Genomic DNA, 20,094 nt, shown 5'->3' on the forward strand with positions numbered 1-20,094 from the left:
TAACCTCATTATTCTGGTCGGCAAAACAAGAGACAGATTGCCCTGCCAGGAGTGAGCCCTGTAATTTACCAAACACAAATAAAGGAAATAGGGCCTGCAGTTGGCCTGCCATGTTCTCGGAAGAGGAATCTGCACCATTCCTTGCACAAAAGAAATTTGGTCTAGTGGTTGAGGCACCAGGCTAGAAACCAGGAGACGGGGAGTTTACTCCCGCCTTAGGCACGAATGCCGGCTGGGTGACTTTGGGCCAGCCTCTCTCTCTCAGCCCAACTCACCTCACAGGGTTGTTGTTGTGGGAAAAATAGGAGAAGGAAGGAGTATTAGGTATGCTCGCTGCCTTGAGTTATCTAGAAACATAATAAAGGCGGGATAAAAAAAAAAGATTGCTCTTGCTCAACTACAACTTCCAGCAGCCCCAGCCGGTATGCAGAGTTTTGAGGCATGTTGGGAGTTGTAGTTCCGCAGCGTCCACCGACCTCAACTCGAGGGACCGGAGAGGATTTACTGGGGATCTTCCAGGGAGGCTTGAACGCCCACCCTTGTTTTTAAAGAAAGGGGTCACTCCAGATTTAAAAAGAGCGTCCCTTCCCATCGAGCCCAGCCCCTGATGTTTCCTTGGCAAGCTGTTTGCATTTGCGCTTCTGGGATGTTTTTCTACCTCCCGGATTAAACCTGGGATGCCGCGGTGGCCTCCGCTACTAGCGACCCGAACTCGTTCAGCTTCGCAGCCCAGACACGGGCGGCCAGCTGCTGGACGTCCTGGCGCTACGCCATTAAGATGAAACCTTTTTTTTTTCGTACGCCAAACGCAGGCTTCCTAGAAAGACAGCGAAAAACGCTGCGCCCCCGTTCCGCCCCTTGCAAAGAATGAAATCCCAGCAATGCAATCACGGTCGTCTTTACAATTTGGGGCAGGGATTACGGTACCATCAAATCCCTCATTGTGGAGCTGTGAGTAGAGTACCTACCCCCTCTCCCCTTTCGCACCCCCTCCCAATCCCGAATAGCCCCTTTCCTTCCCCTCCTCTCTCCCCCCCCCCCCATTTCCGTAACGGATTGGGAGCATCGCGGAAACGCCCCCACAGCTTTCTGACTCACTAGGATTAGTCGATGCGATGGGGGGGGGGGAGAAAATATCTGCTTTAGCCATGCGACAAAATTGGAGGAGGGGAGCTGCTGATCACAAGGTCCTGCTTGCTGGTTCTTCCCCGCGCACAGGCACGCGCAGGGCAAGACCACATCGCTCGCTAGCCTGAAATCTGCCAAGCTCAAGTCCAGGAGCAGCTGATGGGAAGGAATTCCCAACCCAGCGCTCTTGCTTCCGCCTCTGCGGTGCCCGCGGTCTTGGCGTGGCAGCCAAACAGCAGGTCCTGCTTAGCGCAAAATCGCTTGTTTTCCTCCGAGCCCAGCTTCCGACTGGTGCATCGCAAAGCCCGGGTCTGGTCCACGCGCGCGCGAAAGCACAGCTTGTCCCAAACGGGCTCCGTTCCTGTTTTGTTTCGCTGACGCTTTATTGTAAAGTCCGCATGAAGCTTTGCTAGATCACAACTCCCATAATCCTCTGCTGGGCCAAAGGGAATTAGAATCCCAAGCATCCGGAGGGCGCGAAGCTGTCTCCGATGCAGCCAGAGCAGCTGCCATGGCTAAATATATCGATATTCCCCTGTTCGCGGTTATCTGCAGAAGCAACTGCGCTTCCAAGGCCCGTCTCTTGTTTTTCCCTAGGTAATGTCCTCGTCAACCACCAGCTCTACAAGCTACTGTACAGTCATCTTTCCAGAATTCGCAGCCTATCTCTAAAATACTGCTCCAGAAAGCTCCCATCATTTTCCCACAGAAATGTCCATTTGCATGTTCTGTTTTAACTGCAAGGACAGCTAAATCAAGAAGACATGTGTTCCCATTCTCTTTCTGCAAGAAAACTGCCCAGTCCTCTAGCATGCACTACATTACGGAAACATCCTTGCGTTTCTGCAAACCCAACTACATTTCTGTTTCTAGCCTGCAAAGACAGCCCTTGTGCTGTATTTGAGTCTGTTGCATACATCATGTAATTTGCTTGCAACCTTTGCATAAGATGCTGAGATCTTTCCAATTACTGCAAGCAACACGTTTTTGCAGCCTGCACTTCTGTCTTCTGCAACATATTGCCCAGTTCTGAGGTACTGTGAACTGCTGCTGGGTTGAGCAGGCCATCATGTTTTCCACAGAAAGGTAAAATCTCAAGTGGATCCACGGCCATGTAGTTTACTTGGCAGCGTTCGTTCGGCCCTGGTGCACTGTTAACCCTTAACAAGCCCACTGCTGGCAGCCAGAGCTGAGAGCCTGCTTTCGCGGTTCTTGCAGATTACATTTCAGCTCCCTGCGATGTATTATTGTGTAGCTCTTCTTTCGAGTCTCTTAAAAAATTCTGGCTTTTAAGGCTGAGCACCTGGAGGATCCCTTGCCTTCCCCACCCTGCTGGAGAGAAAAAAGCCAGTTACCCAGGAATATGGGCAAAGTAGTGCCCTGACCGAAATGGGTTTTGTATCTTTTAAGCAGAATAAAGGGTAGAAGAAGAACATGCTGGATCTCTGCCTTATTCTACCTACCTCACAAGGTGGTGGTTGCAGGGGAAGATGGGAGGAGGAAGCGTTACGTATGTTGCCTGGATTTCTTGAAGGAGAGGCAAGATGTAAATTAAATAAATAAGTACAGATTGTCATGTTCTGGCAACAGGCCAGAAGGAAGAAATTATAACTCAGCCAAGAGAAATTAGTGGCCACAATCTCTGTTAGGGAGACCTAATTTATGCTGCAGAGCACCGCCCTGTCCATTAACGGGCACTGCTTCTTACTGTGAAACATGCTTGGTGCAGGCTCGCTTTCTGGTTGCAGTTGTGCAGCAAAACTGGAAACAATTCACAGCCAGCCTGGGGGAAAAGACTGCAAAGCAGCGACCTCAGCTATGACATGGAGCTTTATAACGTTATCCCTCAACTTCCATGACACTGTTGCTTTTCTAAAAAAAGGACTTGGGCTAGGTAAGAACCAGTGATTTCCGCATTGCAGCTCACTGTCTCTGCAGTCCTATATTGCTACCAAAATAAAACCCACTGTGTAGCAGTGAACTGGACTGTTCTGCACTGCTACAGACCTGCGTTTTCAGTCGCCTTGACGTGCTTTACTGTGTCTGCCGCCCACACAAAGAAGAGTACATTTCTGTGCTCGGCTAATTCCACACCCCAGCCAGTAATTCATCCCATAGTGAACGAGGATGTGCATCAGCATTTCCCGTAATGATCCTCTCTAATTGAACATTCAGCTTAGTAGCGGGAAGTTATCCTTTGATGGGGAAGCATCCCTTCTTTCACATTTGCAGCCCTTCAATCCGCTTTCTCTGGTGCAATGAAATCGGTTCCACCACCAACACTAGAGGCTAAGGGTTGCCTGCCTTGTTCTGCCTTGGAACTGTGGGATCCAGCCTTCATGCGATCCCCAGCAGACAGAGAAGCATATTCCTGGTTGCCCTTCATTTCCCCCCACAACCATTCCTTTCTGTGCAATCCCCCCTCCCAGCTATCTTTTTCTTGCCTTGCAGTGTGCTGTCTTCTTTCACCATCCTACAAAGGACGCAAGAAAGGAGGAGGAGGAGATGATAATTACATTTGGGGAGCCTCCAGAATGCAGAACCCTGGACCTGTGCTAGTAGTAAACTTCTACCAATCCCACTTCTGTCTTCCTTTTGGGGTTCTACCAGCTGGAGGTTTTTCAGCAGTAAGGCGAGAGTGCAGCTATTTCTCCTTTTCCTTGTCTGTTTGTTTGTGTGTGCGCATGTGTGTGTTGGTGGTAAGAGGGGAGAAACAGTAGCAAACCACAGAATCTTCATGACAACATTTTCCTTTGGACCCAAATTCCGTAAATGAGATGGGGGGGAGGGATGCCAAAAGCCAGGAAACGCTTCAAGATGCAGAAGATCTAGCAACTCTAAACAGAATGTTCTTCCTGCAGTACGTGCACATACACACATAGGTTGTGCTAAGCTGGGGAGGGGGATAAAGAGAGGCTGCATGTGGCCTTCCAGCATCCCGTTTATGGTTCTCAGAGTCCCCCACACAGGGTGGGACAAAAGGGGTAGCTCACAGTTTTTGATTGTTAGCTGTTCTGTAATTAATTTAACCAAATGTGTAAGATTTATTTTCCTTTATTCAGGAATGCAGAAATGCAGACAAATAATTCCTGAATAGGAGAGAGGTTTTAAGAGTCAGAGAGCTGAACTCAAACATCTTAACTCAAGACTTTGGGTTGTTGAACAAGCCACAGATAGTAGGGATCACACTACACACTACAGCACAAATAATGTTCTTTGTAATCATTATATTAAAAAACTTGAATAAGAGTGGAAATTGTCCTAAAAATTATTTTCTAAATTGCAGGGAGCTGTCTACATATGTCTGTGTATGTAAAAAGTAATCGATTCTAAAAAATCATTTCTAAACTTGAATGGGATGGAATGAACAATATTTTGAAAACTTTTCCTAGCCAGAAACAACTTCTGTGTTGTTAAGAAAATTGTATGTTGTCACCACAAGTTAACAGCACCTCCACTAGGACTGCCCATTCTTTTAAAAAAAATTGGAATAAGTGTTTTGGAATCCAGATGGGCACCTCCTTAAAGCAGCCATGTCTGTTTCAAGTTTTTGGGTGAGCTTCAGAAAGATATCGCTTATTTCAAGAATCGCATTAAAGCAGTACTACTTTTTTTTCCAGGCTAATTGTAAGCCTGAAAAAAAAAGGCATGGCTGGTTTAAAGAGATTCCTGCTCCCACATGTTCCAAGGCACCTCTTCCAGATTATTTTCAAAGCATGTGCAACCCTAGTCTTAACCTCTTATAAATGCTTAAAAGTACTGTAAAAATTATAAAAATCAGGGGTCCCATTCAGGTTTACAGTGTGGCCCTCAACATATCCTTCATAGCCACACATGGACCTTGGCTTAATAGAAGCAGCCTCACCCTGCTGTTAAAGGACCAGTTTTACATACTGCAGAATTTGGTGTAAAGCTTTTCTGGGTTGTACCATATCAAGTTCCAATGAGTCATATTCCTGAAAGTTCTCCCATTCAGGAACTTTCCTGCAAATAGCAAATGTAACCAACATAATTGAGGAAAATGTTCAGTGGATTCACATAACACATCAAGGTATCAAATGATTTGATCATTGTTTAATGTGACCCGCAAGCCTGAACCACTCTATTTTGTAAACCATGGCTTATGAGTCAGGATAGTATGTGAACCCAGCCCATTGTACTCTAGTCAGTAAGCCCCAATACTAAGTATATCATGGCTTAACATGAGATGGGACAGGGGCTTTCTACACACGGAGGCTTGCTTTTATTTTAGTGCAGGCTGAATTCAAGTGTGTGAGCCTCCTCTTACAGTAAGAAGGGTAGCATCTAGAAGCAGCTTTACTGTCGTGCCAAACGTTTTACAGCTTTGTAAAAGGACCCAGAGGCTCCGCATTATCTGTCTGCCCGACAAGCAAGCAGCAGACCTCCGCAGTGCATCAAGATTGCACCCGTCTTCCCTGCCTTCACTGCAGAGAAGACTTCACGTCTGGCCGTTCAGAAGTGGGGTAAACACTTTTGTATCAGGGCCTTTTGTACACATGAATAGGCTCTCTCAAAAAGGTTTGCCCATTAGTGCTACTCAGCACTGTCGCTAAATCTCTCCCAGCAGCTTGAAATGCAAAGATAAGACCGTGGCAATAGCAGTTATTCCCCTGCTATGAAGCAACAACCTGAAGATTTTTGCAAGGTGGTTGTTGTTTTTTTTAAAGGCAGAAGTACAGGCTAAAGTTTTAGCAGCCTGTATTGTGCCCCCTGTCCTTGATCAAGAAATCTGCTTTCCAAATGCTCCCCAGGAAAGACCACGTGAGTATCCACAGCAGTATTTCTATAACCTTCTGACACACTCTGAAACCTCTGTGCTTCATCTCCAAGAAAAAGAAAGCAATCAACACCTCCTGAATTGCCATACGCTGCCTCGACTCACCCTGCATCAAACACCCTCACAGCACCACTTCTCTGCACTGCATCTCCAAAAAGAAAGACTTCTCACAGGCACATCTCTGCATTCCCACACAGAGTCTACCCCAAGCTTGCGTCTCTAGAATTAATCTCCTCCAAGATTCCAATCTGGCATCTTTTCTTAACATTCCAACTGGAGCTTGACCAAAGCACCTCTGAGCATGTGCAAAGTGGCAGCAGCAACAGCCAAATGCCGTACCTGGAATTGGAAGGAAGGAATATGTTACGGACCAGAAGACGTGGCTGGCTTCCAGGTGCTTGTAAGGCTCAGTATCTGAGATGCAGGACTAATGTTTGGCTCATAGGTGTACAACCTGCCATCTCAGGGCTGCATGTGCCCCTGCCCTGAAGCCTGAGTACGGCCCCCGCAGACTATCCAAATGTTGCCAGGAAAATATTTATTTTTAATGTAATAACTAATACAGTATAATCATTAAGTACACTGGGGAGTAATCAGTAATCATGTTAACTGTGTTTAGTTAATTTACTTTTAATTAAATGTGGAGGTAATTAACTCAATGTAGACTTTGTCCTGATCTCACCCACTACTTTGCTTTGCCTGAGCTGCTTCTTGGGATGTGCTCCTGGCACCCCAGTCAAAAGCCAAGCGTGACTCTATAGCCTAAAAAAAAGTACACCTCTTTAGTATCAAATGCCATATCACTCAGAACCCGAATCCTACAAAGTACACAAAAGGTCGATTGATTGATTATGTGCCATCAAGCTGTTGTTGACTCTTAGTGACCACATAGAGAGATTTTCTCCATGATGATCTATCCCCAACCTGGTCTTTCAAGTCTACCAAAGGTGCACCCCATTACCACTGTAACTGAGTCCATCCACCTTGCTGCTGGTCGTCCTCTTCTCTTCCTTCCACCCTTCCCAGCATTCGAGCCTTCTTCATATATTACACTCCAACATTAACCCACCACAGTGATGCAATAGTCTTCTTTGGCCTCTCTCCAGATATGTGGAATCCTTGGAACCAGCAACAGTGCAACAGGTGGCATATTTTACCACGATAACTGCACCTCCCCTGAAGCAATTATATATTGAATTTCTTCTGCCACACCTGTAAAAGGAGCAGGATCCCTGCCTGGGAGTGCAAGTCTGGCTATATAAGTCAAGTATCCTTTCCTAATATTGTTTTTATGCATTGCTCCAGGTGGGATCCCTACCTCTCCTGATGTGCCTCAACCACTGATCTCTATTCAGGAGAACACTGCTAAAAACAACCATCTTCTTTCAAAATATTCTTGTTCCATAAAGGAGAGATCCCAATAGTTCCTGAAGATGGTGATAGATCATATTTTTACACTTTCTTGAAATAAGCAATGGCCAGCAAGTAGAAAATAAAGTCAGCAGGGTACAGATTGAGCTAGACCTTTTTCCCTAGCATGCCATTTGCCTTATTTGGAAATAGCTGTTTATGTGAGGTTGCATTCAGCTATGGCAAACCACCTCCACCAGCAGCTTGAAGCAGTATACTCATGGCTGGGTCAACACATCACAAACAAACTGTAAAGTAGTGTAGGAACAGATCATTGTGTAAACCCACATTATATTTTGTAAACCATTCTTGGTTCCCTGGTGCATCTTATTGAATGACCACAGTTAAATAAACCTGGGCATAGAGCTGTGCTATCAGAACTGGGGTGCAAAAATGTAGGCACCCACTAGATAGCAGCAAAAAAATAAAGAAAAACTGACATTGCTGCTGGCATCTAGTGATCCTCCAGATCTTCACAGTCCAGATCCAGTAGCATTAATATTTGTTTCCTTCTTTGGTTCTTCCATGGTTCTTTATACTGTATTCACAAATATTGTAGGCCCTGGTGGACATTTCCCCAGTCTGGTGCCTCCAGATATGGCAGATGTCCACTGCAATCATTCCCAACCAGAAAGGCCTTGGGGGATGGGATTTAAGAGAACCAAAGTCCAGTACATTTGGGCAGTCCTAGGCTGGGCTCAAGAAGAATGAGCACAAATGTATCAGTCCTACACAAATAGAATACACGCTCTAGCCAAAGACTATAAAATCTTGAATTTAACAGGAGCTTTATGTCTTGTTAACCGCTTCTCTTTTGTAAGTCTCTTAAATATGGGGCACCATTTCTGGTGATACCTGGTGGAGAGGACAATAGAGGAAGGTTTAGCCAACTGCATTTAACATTTGATTTCCTGTCTAGATCTAACCCGTTTACAGTAAGCCCTCCATGTTAATTCATACCCATTTGTGAAATTGCGATTGACTTGATTCCAGTAATTGTGGTTTGAGATATGTGCATATCAGAGGGGTAGCATATGCTTTGGTACACGGTGGTCCTCCCCTTGCTTTTAATCTCACTGTGGTAGAGTCCAACATGCCACTTAATGCACAGCTGCACAAGAGACATCAGGCTACATCACATACAGAGGCAGCTGTTCTCTGCATCTGGCAATCCTTCTCCACAGGCCTTGTAAACTCAAGCAGGCTGGATTAATAGCAAAGCAGATCCAAACAGAGGTGGAGCCTAGCACAGCCAAACAACATTTTATTCTTTGTTCTGTTCCTGCAAATGTCCCCCCAATTTCCACCTCCTGAAACCAAACAAGCGCTAGGAGTTTTTAAATAAAAATGTGGTTGCCTACCTGGATGGGAGTTAATGATAGTTTGGGGACCAAAGCTATCTTGTATCCAACCTCACATCTTCTAAAAATGTTGGAACTACAATCCCCAGTATTCTCAGTACACCTGGAGGCAGAAAGACTTTTAGAAGACTTCCCTTCCTCCCCTACAAACCATAATACAACAAACAATAGCTCCAGCATTTATTCTACCCACCATACCGTTCCTGTCTTCCCTATGCCACTGCTACCTGCCCTCAAAAATACCCTGGTAAGCTCAAAATTGATTCTGACAGAAAAGCAGGTTTAATTTTTCCCTGCCTGCTGTAAACCAATTATGAATCCATTCACTACTGTGTCCACACCTGTAGGATTGCAGCATTTCTAAAGCACTTCTGATGCAGTGCTGGACATGAAATAATGTGTGCACCAACCAAAAGGCTGCTACAAACTCCCTCTGGATCAGCCACAGCTGGAATCCCACAGAGATAGCCTTTGGAAATAACCTTCATGCAGCTAAAATGGGAATAGACTTTTAGACTACCCTAAAAAAAAAAAAACCCTCCATTAAGAACTTGCAAAGAGGAGATGGGGAAATTAGCCACAAAGATGTCTTCACCCTTGAGTCTTGGGGCTTTCTGATTATTTTCTCAGATCAAAAGGATTTCTTCAACATTTCCAAAATATTGCTTTGGAAGAACAATGAGTCAGTATAAAGTACATCACTGCAATGACTTTACATGTGAGATTGCCTTTGCAAACAGCCTAGTTAGTCTAAAACAGGAGAACAGCATATTGTATATCAACATACATGCTGAAGGAACTCTGCAAAATTTGCCAAAATATCTGGCAACCTGCAAATGCAAGAAGAAACATGCTTGCTATACCCCATTTGCACAATCAGGCATCTTTTCTCCAGTCCCACCACCAGCCCTCTGACGTGGTTGCGTATTGTCAAAGACTCTACTCTGCCTGCAGTATTCATTTTGTCTGGAATAGCTTCTCTTGAAGTGATTTAAAAGCCAAGTGGGGTGGGGGTGGAGTTGGGTACAGCTCTAGGAGGGGAAAGGCACAAATGTCCTACACAATATGTTATCAGCAGTTCAAAATAGACTTAATGCAGGTGTTGTGAGAAAAACAGTCTGCGTTTTCATGCACTATCTATGTGCGTGCTGGTGCGCTAGAAACAAAAGGCATTTACTCCCATTTTGGTGGAACTTTCCAGAATGGATCCTTCAAGATCCAAGCTCCATTCTTCTTCATGAGTTTTTTATTCTCAGGTAAGTGTTTATAAGCCTATTCTCTATCATTTACACAGAAGTCTCCCTTACTGAACTGAAGGGGAATTTCTGCTCAGTAGAGAGGCATAGGATGGCTTTGTTAAAGTCAGGAGAGAGGCACCTTGGAAAGGGAACAAAATGCTATGAGAAACAGCCTTCTTGCACCTGGGCAACTCTAGAGGTTATGGGCTGCAGCCCCTTCAGCTTGAACCCCATCAACATAACCCATGTCTACTTTGGGACTTTGAGTCCAAAATATCCAATGGTGCCGAGTCTGGGGAAAGCAGCTGCAGAATGGCCAGCTCTTATAAATGTTCCCGGCCAAATGAGAAAGCAGAGAAAGAGAGAGAAATGGAAATCATGATTTAACTAGGATGGCACTCTAAAATAGGGGATGTCTTTAATAAGCAGAAGAAGGAAGGAAGGAAGGAAGGAAGGAAGGAAGGAAGGAAGGAAGGAAGGAAGGAAGGAAGGAAGGAAGGAAGGAAGGAAGGAAGGAAGGAAGGAAGGAAGGAAGGAAGTGCCAGGCACCTTCTGGACTTCCCCGTGATACCTTGGTATGTTTGTGTCTGCATACTGGACTTGTGCACAATACAGCGTCAGCAACACTTCCGAGGGGGCGCAATCCTATCTAGCAAGGGGCAGAAAGAATGACATTCAGGCAGGCTAGGGAAATGCCAACGAATCAGCAACTCTGCCCAGAAGCCAAAGGCCATCTAGTTATTCAAAGCAATGACAATTGGAGCCTTCGGCAGAGCTGATGGTAAAGGATGATGGGAGGTGGTATCCCAACTATCTGTACCTTGCCTTTTAGAAAGAGATTGGAGGAGGGGGCAAATAGAATCAGATGGTTCAAGCAAAGCCTAGAAGCTGTGTCTCAAGACAATGCGCTAGGGAAGGGCGTGGGAGAGAGCAAGGCGTACAAGGCAGCCTTTTGATCATCCCTGAGTGCAGGATCACATACTAAGGAGAGACAGCAGGGGAGCAGAGCCACAGCTTCCCCTCCTTAGGGCTGTGCGGCCTCCAAGGTACTGACACCCTCCATCTTGCCCTGCTGGGAAACAACAGCCTCTGCATCCTAACACATCATCCCCAGCAGGGATCCTGTGAGAAATGCCAGCAGTTCTGGCTCCCTGTGGCTCAATCCTCCTAAAGCACCAGCTTTTTTGCTGAAGAGCCACCCCCCTCCCAGCAAGCACTCAGGTGTGGGGAGAGCAGCATATCAAGTGAAGATATTAGGTAAATCTTGGAGGGCATGACCGTGCCGTGGCTCGGTTCCCCTTTCTCACCTCAACTGTCCTCGGCTTCAAGCAGATCATGTCCCCTCGAAAGGGAATCTCTTTGTAGCTCCTTTCTGCAGCCCTGTCACCACCAGTCAGTCAGCTGCAATCTAACCAGGAGCTGAGTGCAAGCTGATGATGCTTTCCACTTGTTAGAAGCCTGGGAATGTCTCTGGGAACATCTGGATCAGTCTGGCATGTGCCAGCCTCAGAGATCTAAGAACCTCATATAAGAAAAAATCACGTCAAGAAAGGGCAATTCTGTTACTTTACCAAGGACTTCTTAATAAAGTATTTGCATAGTCATCCCCCCAATTTAATAGTGTTTTAAAAAAAATAAGATAGTATATTAATAAAATTGATTGAGAACTTTAGAACATTAGGTCTAATCAATCTAAAGCTCCATCTAGACCAATATCTTTTTCTCCCAAGAGCAGGCAGTAATATTACTTGGGAAGCCTCAAAAGTAGGATGCGAAGGCAATAAACCTCCTTTATTTTTTGTAAATACACTGTCAAAGGTAGCATTCAAAGGTTCTGACACAGAAGTTTCATTTCAATTTCATGACTCATTGCTGTTGATAGAAATGTCTTTGAGTTGTCTCATCCTTTTATGAAAATCCATCCAAGCTGAACCTCACTATCCCATCTTTGAGACAAATTCTGTGGATTAAGAAAAATTAGGGCTGGGTCATTTGATCCCAGAAGGGTGCTTTGAAGCAGGTGGAGGCACAAACATAGCACCTGTCTGCAGCTCTTCAAAGCAGCTATGTCTTTTCCCAAGATTGCATGGCAGTGCTCCAAAGAATCTTTTCCAATTTATTTCCAAAGCACTGCAGAGCCATAAGACATATGACAAATTCAGTTAACAATCAGAAGATTGGAGTCACTGTGGAGAAAGAAGAAAACAGAAAAGCTTGCTAAAACTGAGCTCAGCTTCTGGTGACTATATGGACATGTCCGTTGAGTTTTCTTGGCGATAATATAGAGGTGGTTTACCACTGCTTTTTCCAAGGCTTTTTTTAACTTTCCAGTCTAGCTTACAGACCTGGGTCTTCCTTTCAAGTACTAACCAGGTCCAACACCACTTAACTTTTTTTTTAGATCAGTCATAGTTGGCTAGGTGTTGCAAACTTCTAGTTATGTTCAAATTCATAATAGTACCCTAGTGTGACTATCTCAACCATGGCAGCACTTTCTGGGATTGACATACATACACATATACATGCTGGAGAAATCATATCTTGTAACCCACAGGATAACCTGCCTTGCATACATGTTTGTGTTCTTCCATGCCCAGTTTCCCAGAGATCATACAGAGATGTTTCCTCTGGTGTCTGGAGGGACCTTATATCTCAAGAACTTTCCTTCAGTCACCCTGAGCCTGGAAACTCTCTGCTGAGATTGTCTGGATGGCAATTGGCATACCAAGCACATGGTGTGCTTGGATGAAAAAGCTTTGGGTATTGGACCAACTAAGAAACAGAAGGTGCAGGGGTGGGACTAGAGAAAAAGTGGGGGGGGGGTCTATATCATAGTGAGATTAAAGGGTAGGACAACCATGTAGAACAGCATACATTGCCGCTCATATACACACATATCTCAAAGCACAATTACTGGAATCAAATTGATTGCAGTTTCACAGGTGGGTGTGTATTAACATGGAGGGTCTATTGTAAATAGTTAGATCTAGATAGAAAATCAAATGTTAAGTGCAGTTAGCTAAATTTCCCCCGTTGTCCTCTCCATCTGCTATGACCAGAAATGGTGTCTTAAGAGACTTAAGTGGTTAAAAAGACACTGAGCTTTGAGTAGCTCCTGTTAAAACCAAGATTTTATTGCCCAACTTTGGCCAGACTATTTATATAGGACTGTAACATTTGTGCTAATTCTTCTTGAGCCCAAGGCCTTTCTGTTTGAGAATGACTGCAATGGAAATCCACCATATCTGGAGGGCACCAGATTGGGAAAAAGTCCACTAGGGTCTACAATATGTGTGAATATAAAGAACCAGGAAAGGACCTACATATAAATCAAAGAGGGAAACAAATGTTAGGGCTACTGGATCTGGACTGCAAAAATCTGAAGGATCACTAGATGCCAGCAGCAATTTCAACAATTTTTCAAATGTATTTTTTATCATTAAATACAATAAAAGCATAAAGAATCAAAGGAAAGATAAGAACAGAAGAAGAAGAAAGAAAATATAGAATTATGACTTCCCCTCTTCTTCCTATCAAGTAATTACCATCTTACTCTTTCCCCTCCCTCTTTTTCTTTTACTGTTATTTATCTGTTATCTAGTGGGTGTCTGCATTTTGCACTGCCAGCTCTGATAGCCTTGGGCTATGCCCAAGTTTGTTTAACTGTAATTTACTAAATAGGCTACAACTGAATCATATCACACAACGTGCTACACCATAAACTAAGGTTTACAAAACACAATGTGGGCCCACACAATGATCTGTTCATACAGTACTTTATAGCTTGTTTGTGATGTGTGGACCCACCCATTAAATAGTAAAATGAGTATATTGCTTTGAGATCCACATACATTTAAAAAAAAAAATCAAGGAAAACAAATATTAGGACTACTGGATCTGGACTGCAAAAGTCCAGATGGCCACTAGATGGTACCAAAGTTAGAGTTCGTATATCTCCTTGCTGCTATCTATTGGGAATTTGAACTTTTACAGCCTCGATCTGTTAGCCTTAGCAAAGGTATACTAACCATGAGACAGAGCCCTCAGAATTGAAACCTAAAAAAAATCTCACTTCTCAATATTATTACATCAAAGCCACTGAAAAACAGGTGGGTAAAGGTTTCGTGGAGGTAGTTTGTTCCCAGGAGTGAGAAACTGCTGAGATGGGTGGGAAGTTCATGTAATGTTCCTTATGTGCAACATTTAAAAAAAAAAAAGAATCCTTCCTTATAGAAAAGCAGGATGCCTAGAAGAAGGCCAGCTGTGTTTATCTTCTCGGATATTTAGCATAGAAATGTTCAATCCTGTCAGACCTCTGTATTCTGCAGTGGTAAAGCTCAAGATCAATTTGTTTCTTCAGGGAAAGCTGAGCTCTGTTCTTTCTTTGTCTCCTGACTATCACATCAGCAAAGGAAGACGCACAGAAGCCCAACACTCAAACAGGGCAAGTGAAATCAATACAGTATGATGCATTGACTAGTGTTGGTCTGGGGCACTGCAGATTTTAATTCCCATTAAGCAATGACATCTATTTGGTGACCAGTCATTCAGGCTAATTTACGTCACAGGGTTGCTGTGAGGATCAAACAGAGGGAGAAGCTTGAGTTCCATGGAGGAAAAATGGGATACGCTGAAATAAGTGAACTGAGAACAGTGATGTGGTCGTAGTCACATCGCTTCTTCCAAGGTTCCCAGTTTCCTACAAAGGCTTTTATTTCTCTAGATCTCATCTAATACATAGATAGTTCGTGCCTTGTTGGTGTTCTCGGGGCCCAATGCCCTTTCAGCGGGCACCAAAAGTAATGTGGGTGCCCTGCAGATGTATTGCATCCAACCACACCAGAATTAAAGAGACTTGGGTTCCAATCAGCCTTCGCCCATGAAGCTCAGTGGGTGATCGTGCCGGGTCAGGAGGAACTCCTCATAAGTTCCTCGGATGAAAGAACGTAGCAAATAAAGGAATTTAACAAATAAAAAGAAGACAATCCCCCAAAACAGCCCACAGAGAACTGTGCATGCTCAGTGACATTCAAGACTAATAGACTAGAAAATAGAGATAAATTGCTGTCCAACACCCTAATAGCTGGTTTAAGTCTCTGAGAGTCATTGCTATAATAGAAATGCAGGGACTTGTGGCCCTCTGGATGTAACTGAACTACAACTCCCAGATGCCCCAGCCAGCCAGAAAGATGTTAGGAGTTGTAATTAGAAACTTCTGGAGGCTTACAGGATCCCTCTCTCCTCCTGGGGTGTACTCTTTAATTAAGGGGCCACAAGATTCTTCATTGCTTTTGATGCAATGTAGTAAGATCATGAAAACTGAAGCTGGTGACATGGCAGCTAGGTGGAAGCTTTGGATAGGAGCATTCCAGATGGGGTGGAGAGTACACACTATAACATTTTATTGCAGATCCCATTGGCTAAAAAATAATAATGGGAATAGCCAGCAGTGTGATGCTTATGGATTGGCCAACAGACAGCTGGTCTTCTGTTTTTCCATAACCCACAGGGTAGTGCCCTCTTGCTATTAAGAGACCAGGCTCCAGCAATGACTATGCAAACATCCATCTGGAAAACAATTTGGTACCAGCACAAAGTTCTTTCTGGAAACCTTCATGGGAGGCAGGATTTCAGCAGATGATCCCTTCCCACATATGAGGGCATTTCTACGTCGGGGAGCTGGCTGAATTTCTGCTCCTTCTGTTGCTTCCTCTGAGGGGCTTTGCCAACCTAGCTTCTCCTGAAAGCTCACCAAACCTGGAAGATGGTCCTTCCCTTGAAATCCCTAAGATTGCATTTGGAGGCTAATGAAAGGAGACTGCTCCCTACCAACACCACCCAAACAGCTTTTATGTTGGCCATTTGCCCAGGTTAAAGACATTGAGCAAAAATTGCCTTGACTGTCATATTGTCCTCGTGTTTAGCGTTTTATTTCCCTATAAGGTGGATAGCAAGTACTAAATTTATCTGAAAGGAAGTCTAGATTTTCCCCCACAATAATTTATCTTTAAAATAGAGGGACAAATATTTTACCTTTAAAATACTATGGTCAGCTTAGGTTTTCTAAGAATATAGTAATGGAGCTAGACATGTTTTTCCAATATATGCTTCTTTTGAAGAAGTCATCTTAAATTCAAGGTTGTCTTCCATTTGGAAAACCACAAGTAAGCAAGAACACCATTGTTTTGGCCTCAAATTTCTCTCCATCCTTGATAACCCAACTCTTATAAATGTATGAAAGCCTGTCCATGATTCTGTTTCTCGATCATACTTAACGCTATATAAACTAAATCTTCTGGTTAGAGAGGGAAATGATGGGTTCCTAATGGCCAATTTTTATTCCAGCCCCCTATTATACTCCACAGCAATTTCACTTTGAGATCTGCCCATAATATTCCTACCAAACAGCCTCTCCTTTTTAACATTTCTTTCAAGAGCATAACTGATTATGCATTTTGTTGCTTTGGGCAATAATCCTCTTTTTCTTCAAGGACTTGAAGGAGAAGGACTGCTGAAGTTTGCTTGACAACCTAGTCAGCCTCCACATACATGAAATATGGACCAGCTCCATCCATAATAAATTGCTTACTACAGAGTTGTATAATGGAAAGGATGTTGACCCATTCTTTCTCAATGCTGATTCACCCACAATCCATATTTAACTAATAGTTAAGTCACAATAAACTGGCTTCCACACCTCATGAGGAAGCCATGAGATTTGGGTGTCCTGCTGGGTCTTGGGAATTATCTGATAGGGATTGAGTTTATCTTTTAGGACTTAATCTATTCGTATTGATTCTCAGTATATGAAAAAAAGCCCAAAGGATTATATAAATTGGTATTGCTTGATTTTTGTCTTTATAAATGTGACTCTTTAAGGGGCCACAAGACTCTTTGTTGTATTTAATTATCAATCCATTCTTACATTGATATCCCTTTTGGAGAAGTAATGCTTCTCCATTTCTTGTACTAAGAAGACTGCACCAAAACTGCTATAATAGAGAAATCAAGGAAGTATAATAGAAAACAAGAAGGATTTTATGGGATGACTCACTAAGGAGACATTTAATTTATCTAGCTGATTAAATTACATACCATAGAGCCCATCCGTTCTGAAATTATATTCAGACTGGATTTATACATTGTGAGAGATTTCGAAACATAAAGAGACTGATACCTCAAGGCCTGTATTTCCTAACTAGTAGACCATAATTCTACTGTTAAGAAGCCACAAATACATGGAACTTCTCTGGGTTGATTTCTGGGAATTGAAGGTCCATGAATCAGTGAATGTGCAAACCAGAATGGGCCCACAGATATGGGAGGGAAAGATCCACAGCTAAAGACCTTGGAAGGCTGAAAAAAGGAAGGGAAAGAAAGAAGAAAAGTGGGCTCAGGAAGAACCATCTGAAACTTGATGATGAAAAACCAATTTAAGGCATGATAGGGTAAGAGGGAGAGACTAGGATGACTGTAAGATGTAAATTGGACAGGGATGAATGTGCTTGTTGTTATTCAGGAGATCTGAGAGTCTCTGGATATTTTTGAACTAAAATTAGAACACACTGTGTAGTCTTTTGAACAATCCTGATCTCAGGTTGTGATCCTTGTTAGGGAAATCACCATCCTCCTTACACCTTTGAAAAAACCAAGTCAATTGGATCCACCAATAAGCCGCAGAAAAATGTCAGATGCTGTTCCTTAATCTTTCATGAAGTGGTGGTGAGGAGATTGCCCAGATCAAATCCCTGAATCTTCTAATTAATTATTAAAGCCACCCTAACTCTTAAAGGTGAACTGAAAGGAAAGAGGGCCAGACAATCCAATGTGCAGGGTGGGAAGACTGCCAAATTGGCATTACCAACTCAGCTGATATTTTGACAGTTCAGACCCAAACTGGGTTGATCTATGATATAAAAGCTGGTATTTTTGGAAGCCCTCTGAATCCCCAAACTGCTATTTTACATCCTTGGAATCAGTACTTCCTTTCCACATCTTGCAGTTCTGCACTGCAAAATATTTCACAGGAAATGCTGTCTCCTATCTCTTCACTGTGCATTTCCTTGTTGGGACTAACTGATCTACAGCGGCCCTTGAATCAAACTAGACCCTGGTACAACCCCCAGGTGTATCCCCAGTAGAACTCAGCCTCATTAAGGGGGCTAACACCCTCTCATCCTGTTCTTCATACTTCTCTCCATCATGCTAAGAGGTCACAGATATGTAATCTTTGCTCAGACATGGAACAGACAGAAAGCCAGTTCTGCAAATAAATGGAGCAAATAAATAGCTTCAGCAGAAGAATACCTCTATGGGGGGAATTACAGGTGGCTGTGTAAATTAAGTAGCAAATAAAGAACTAAAGTCCACAAAGGTAGGTGGTCTATAGTAGAAGTGAAAAACAAGGCAAGAACATCAATGGATGGTGCCCTACTGAAGGATGTCAAGGGACTGTGAGCTAGGATATAAGACTGTACTGTCTTATCCTCTCCAGTCTTTCTCACTAACAATTGATTGCCTCTTCCAGCACTGCTGAGCCATCATTCTGCTGAGACATCAGTAATGGGGACAAGCTGCATATTGCTTCAACATGGGTGATCCTAGCAGCAAATATGTCACTAGTGAGGAAACAGGCCCATCTCAAAAGAGCCTAAGAGACCCTATTACTGTCAGGTGTGAAACAAAGAAGGCTAATTTCCTCATTTCATCCCTTCACCCCTCATCTCATTCCTTTATGCGAAGAAGTTCAACATGAAATAGTTTGGAAACCCAACCTGCCCCTTCCCCCATCTATAGCCTACAGCTCATTTGAAGCTGAATGGGGGGGAAAAACACTTCTGATGCAACTTATTGCGGAAGGAAGGAAGGAAGGAAGGAAGGAAGGAAGGAAGGAAGGAAGGAAGGAAGGAAGGAAGGAAGGAAGGAAGGAAGGAAGGAAGGAAGGAAGGAAGGAAGGAAGGAAGGAAGGAAGGAAGGAAGGAAGGAAGGAAGGAAGGAGGCTGAGCATAGCGATGGACGGGTGGATTTCCTTCTCCCTTCTCAGGTCCTTACCAGTCTGTCCCCGGCTCATCGATCACCAGCAGTACTTTGCTGCGTCCCGAGGACGTTGCAGAGCCGGCCACCCCTCCGACTTGCTCGCTGAAGGTGGCTGCTGCCGCCGCGGTCGTCTGCTTCACTGCGTTGGAGAGCGACGAGAAAAAACCCCCGGCTCCGCCGCCGCCTCCGCCGCCGCCTCCTGCTCCAGGGCTGGGGGCAGCCGGTGGCCTTTCAGCTGGGGAGATGCTGCCCGGCGACGGAGAGGTGGCGCTGGGCGGCGGCGGCGGCGGCTGAGGGCGCTGAAGGTCCGTCATGTAGCCGTTGGGCAGGTTGGCCATGAAGTTGCTGTCAGAGAGTCGCCTGCGCAGGTAATTCATCTTGACGAGAGGGTTGAGGTCTCGAGGGTTGAGAGGGTCCCACAGATGGGGGTCGCTATATTGGGGTAGCGCTCGAGGGAAAGAGGAGGGGTTCTTCCTCGGGGAAGTCACTGGAGGGGATTCCAACAACCTCCACCAGAAGCCCCCTTCGAGAAAAGGCTTGCCAAGTTGCCCTAGAAAGAGGAGCCGCCGAAAAGGCGATCCAGTCAGCCAGCCTTGGGAGGGGGTCTTTGGGGGCGGGGGTGGGGGCTTCTGTCGCCGGGGCGAAGTTTCTAGTACTGATTTCCCGGGAGGAGCTCGTTCTGGGAATGGAAAGGAGATCGCCAGGGATCTGTTTCAAAGGAGGAGGACTATTCGCTCTGAAGGGGATGGCGTTCGCAGAAGGGATCTCTCTAACTAGCTTCCTTAAGAGCGCCTGTTCTTCTCCCCTCCTGGCAGATTCTGCTCAGTAGGAGCGCTTGCCTCCTGCGGGGAGGGATTCCTTCTGCTCCTGCGCTTTGGAGAGAAGGAGTGGGGGGTATTTATAGGAGAAAAAGCCAGCCCGACACGGCTCCTCGCAAGTCCTAGAGCCTTCTGCAGCTCTCAGCAACCACCCTTACCTAGTTAATTGGGACCGCCTCTGGACCCTCTTGGCGGCAGTGGGAGCAACCTTTCGTCTGCAAAGCCAATGTAGGGATGCACCATTAACCAGTAAGATCAGGGGAAAAACTCAACATTTATCTCCCATCCCCCCTCCCCAGCAGGTG

The 20,094-nt window shown here is 44.6% G+C and overlaps 1 protein-coding gene across 1 annotated transcript in view; it reads right to left on the reverse strand.

Annotated features, from left to right (window-relative positions):
• The window catches only part of SYN1 (synapsin I), an 86,385-nt gene extending 66,572 nt beyond the window's left edge, over positions 1-19,813 (reverse strand). The window contains exon 1 of the mRNA XM_025163651.2: positions 18,987-19,813. Coding sequence (XP_025019419.1) covers positions 18,987-19,348 — 362 coding nt within the window. The 5' untranslated portion in view covers positions 19,349-19,813. The remainder of the gene's footprint in view (positions 1-18,986) is intronic.
• Between the last annotated feature and the right edge of the window lie 281 nt (positions 19,814-20,094).

This window comes from Python bivittatus, unplaced genomic scaffold (assembly GCF_059951505.1).
Source record: "Python bivittatus isolate LINGU-HERP-01145 unplaced genomic scaffold, Pbiv_v1 ctg000220_np1212, whole genome shotgun sequence".
Lineage (NCBI taxonomy): Eukaryota > Metazoa > Chordata > Lepidosauria > Squamata > Pythonidae > Python > Python bivittatus.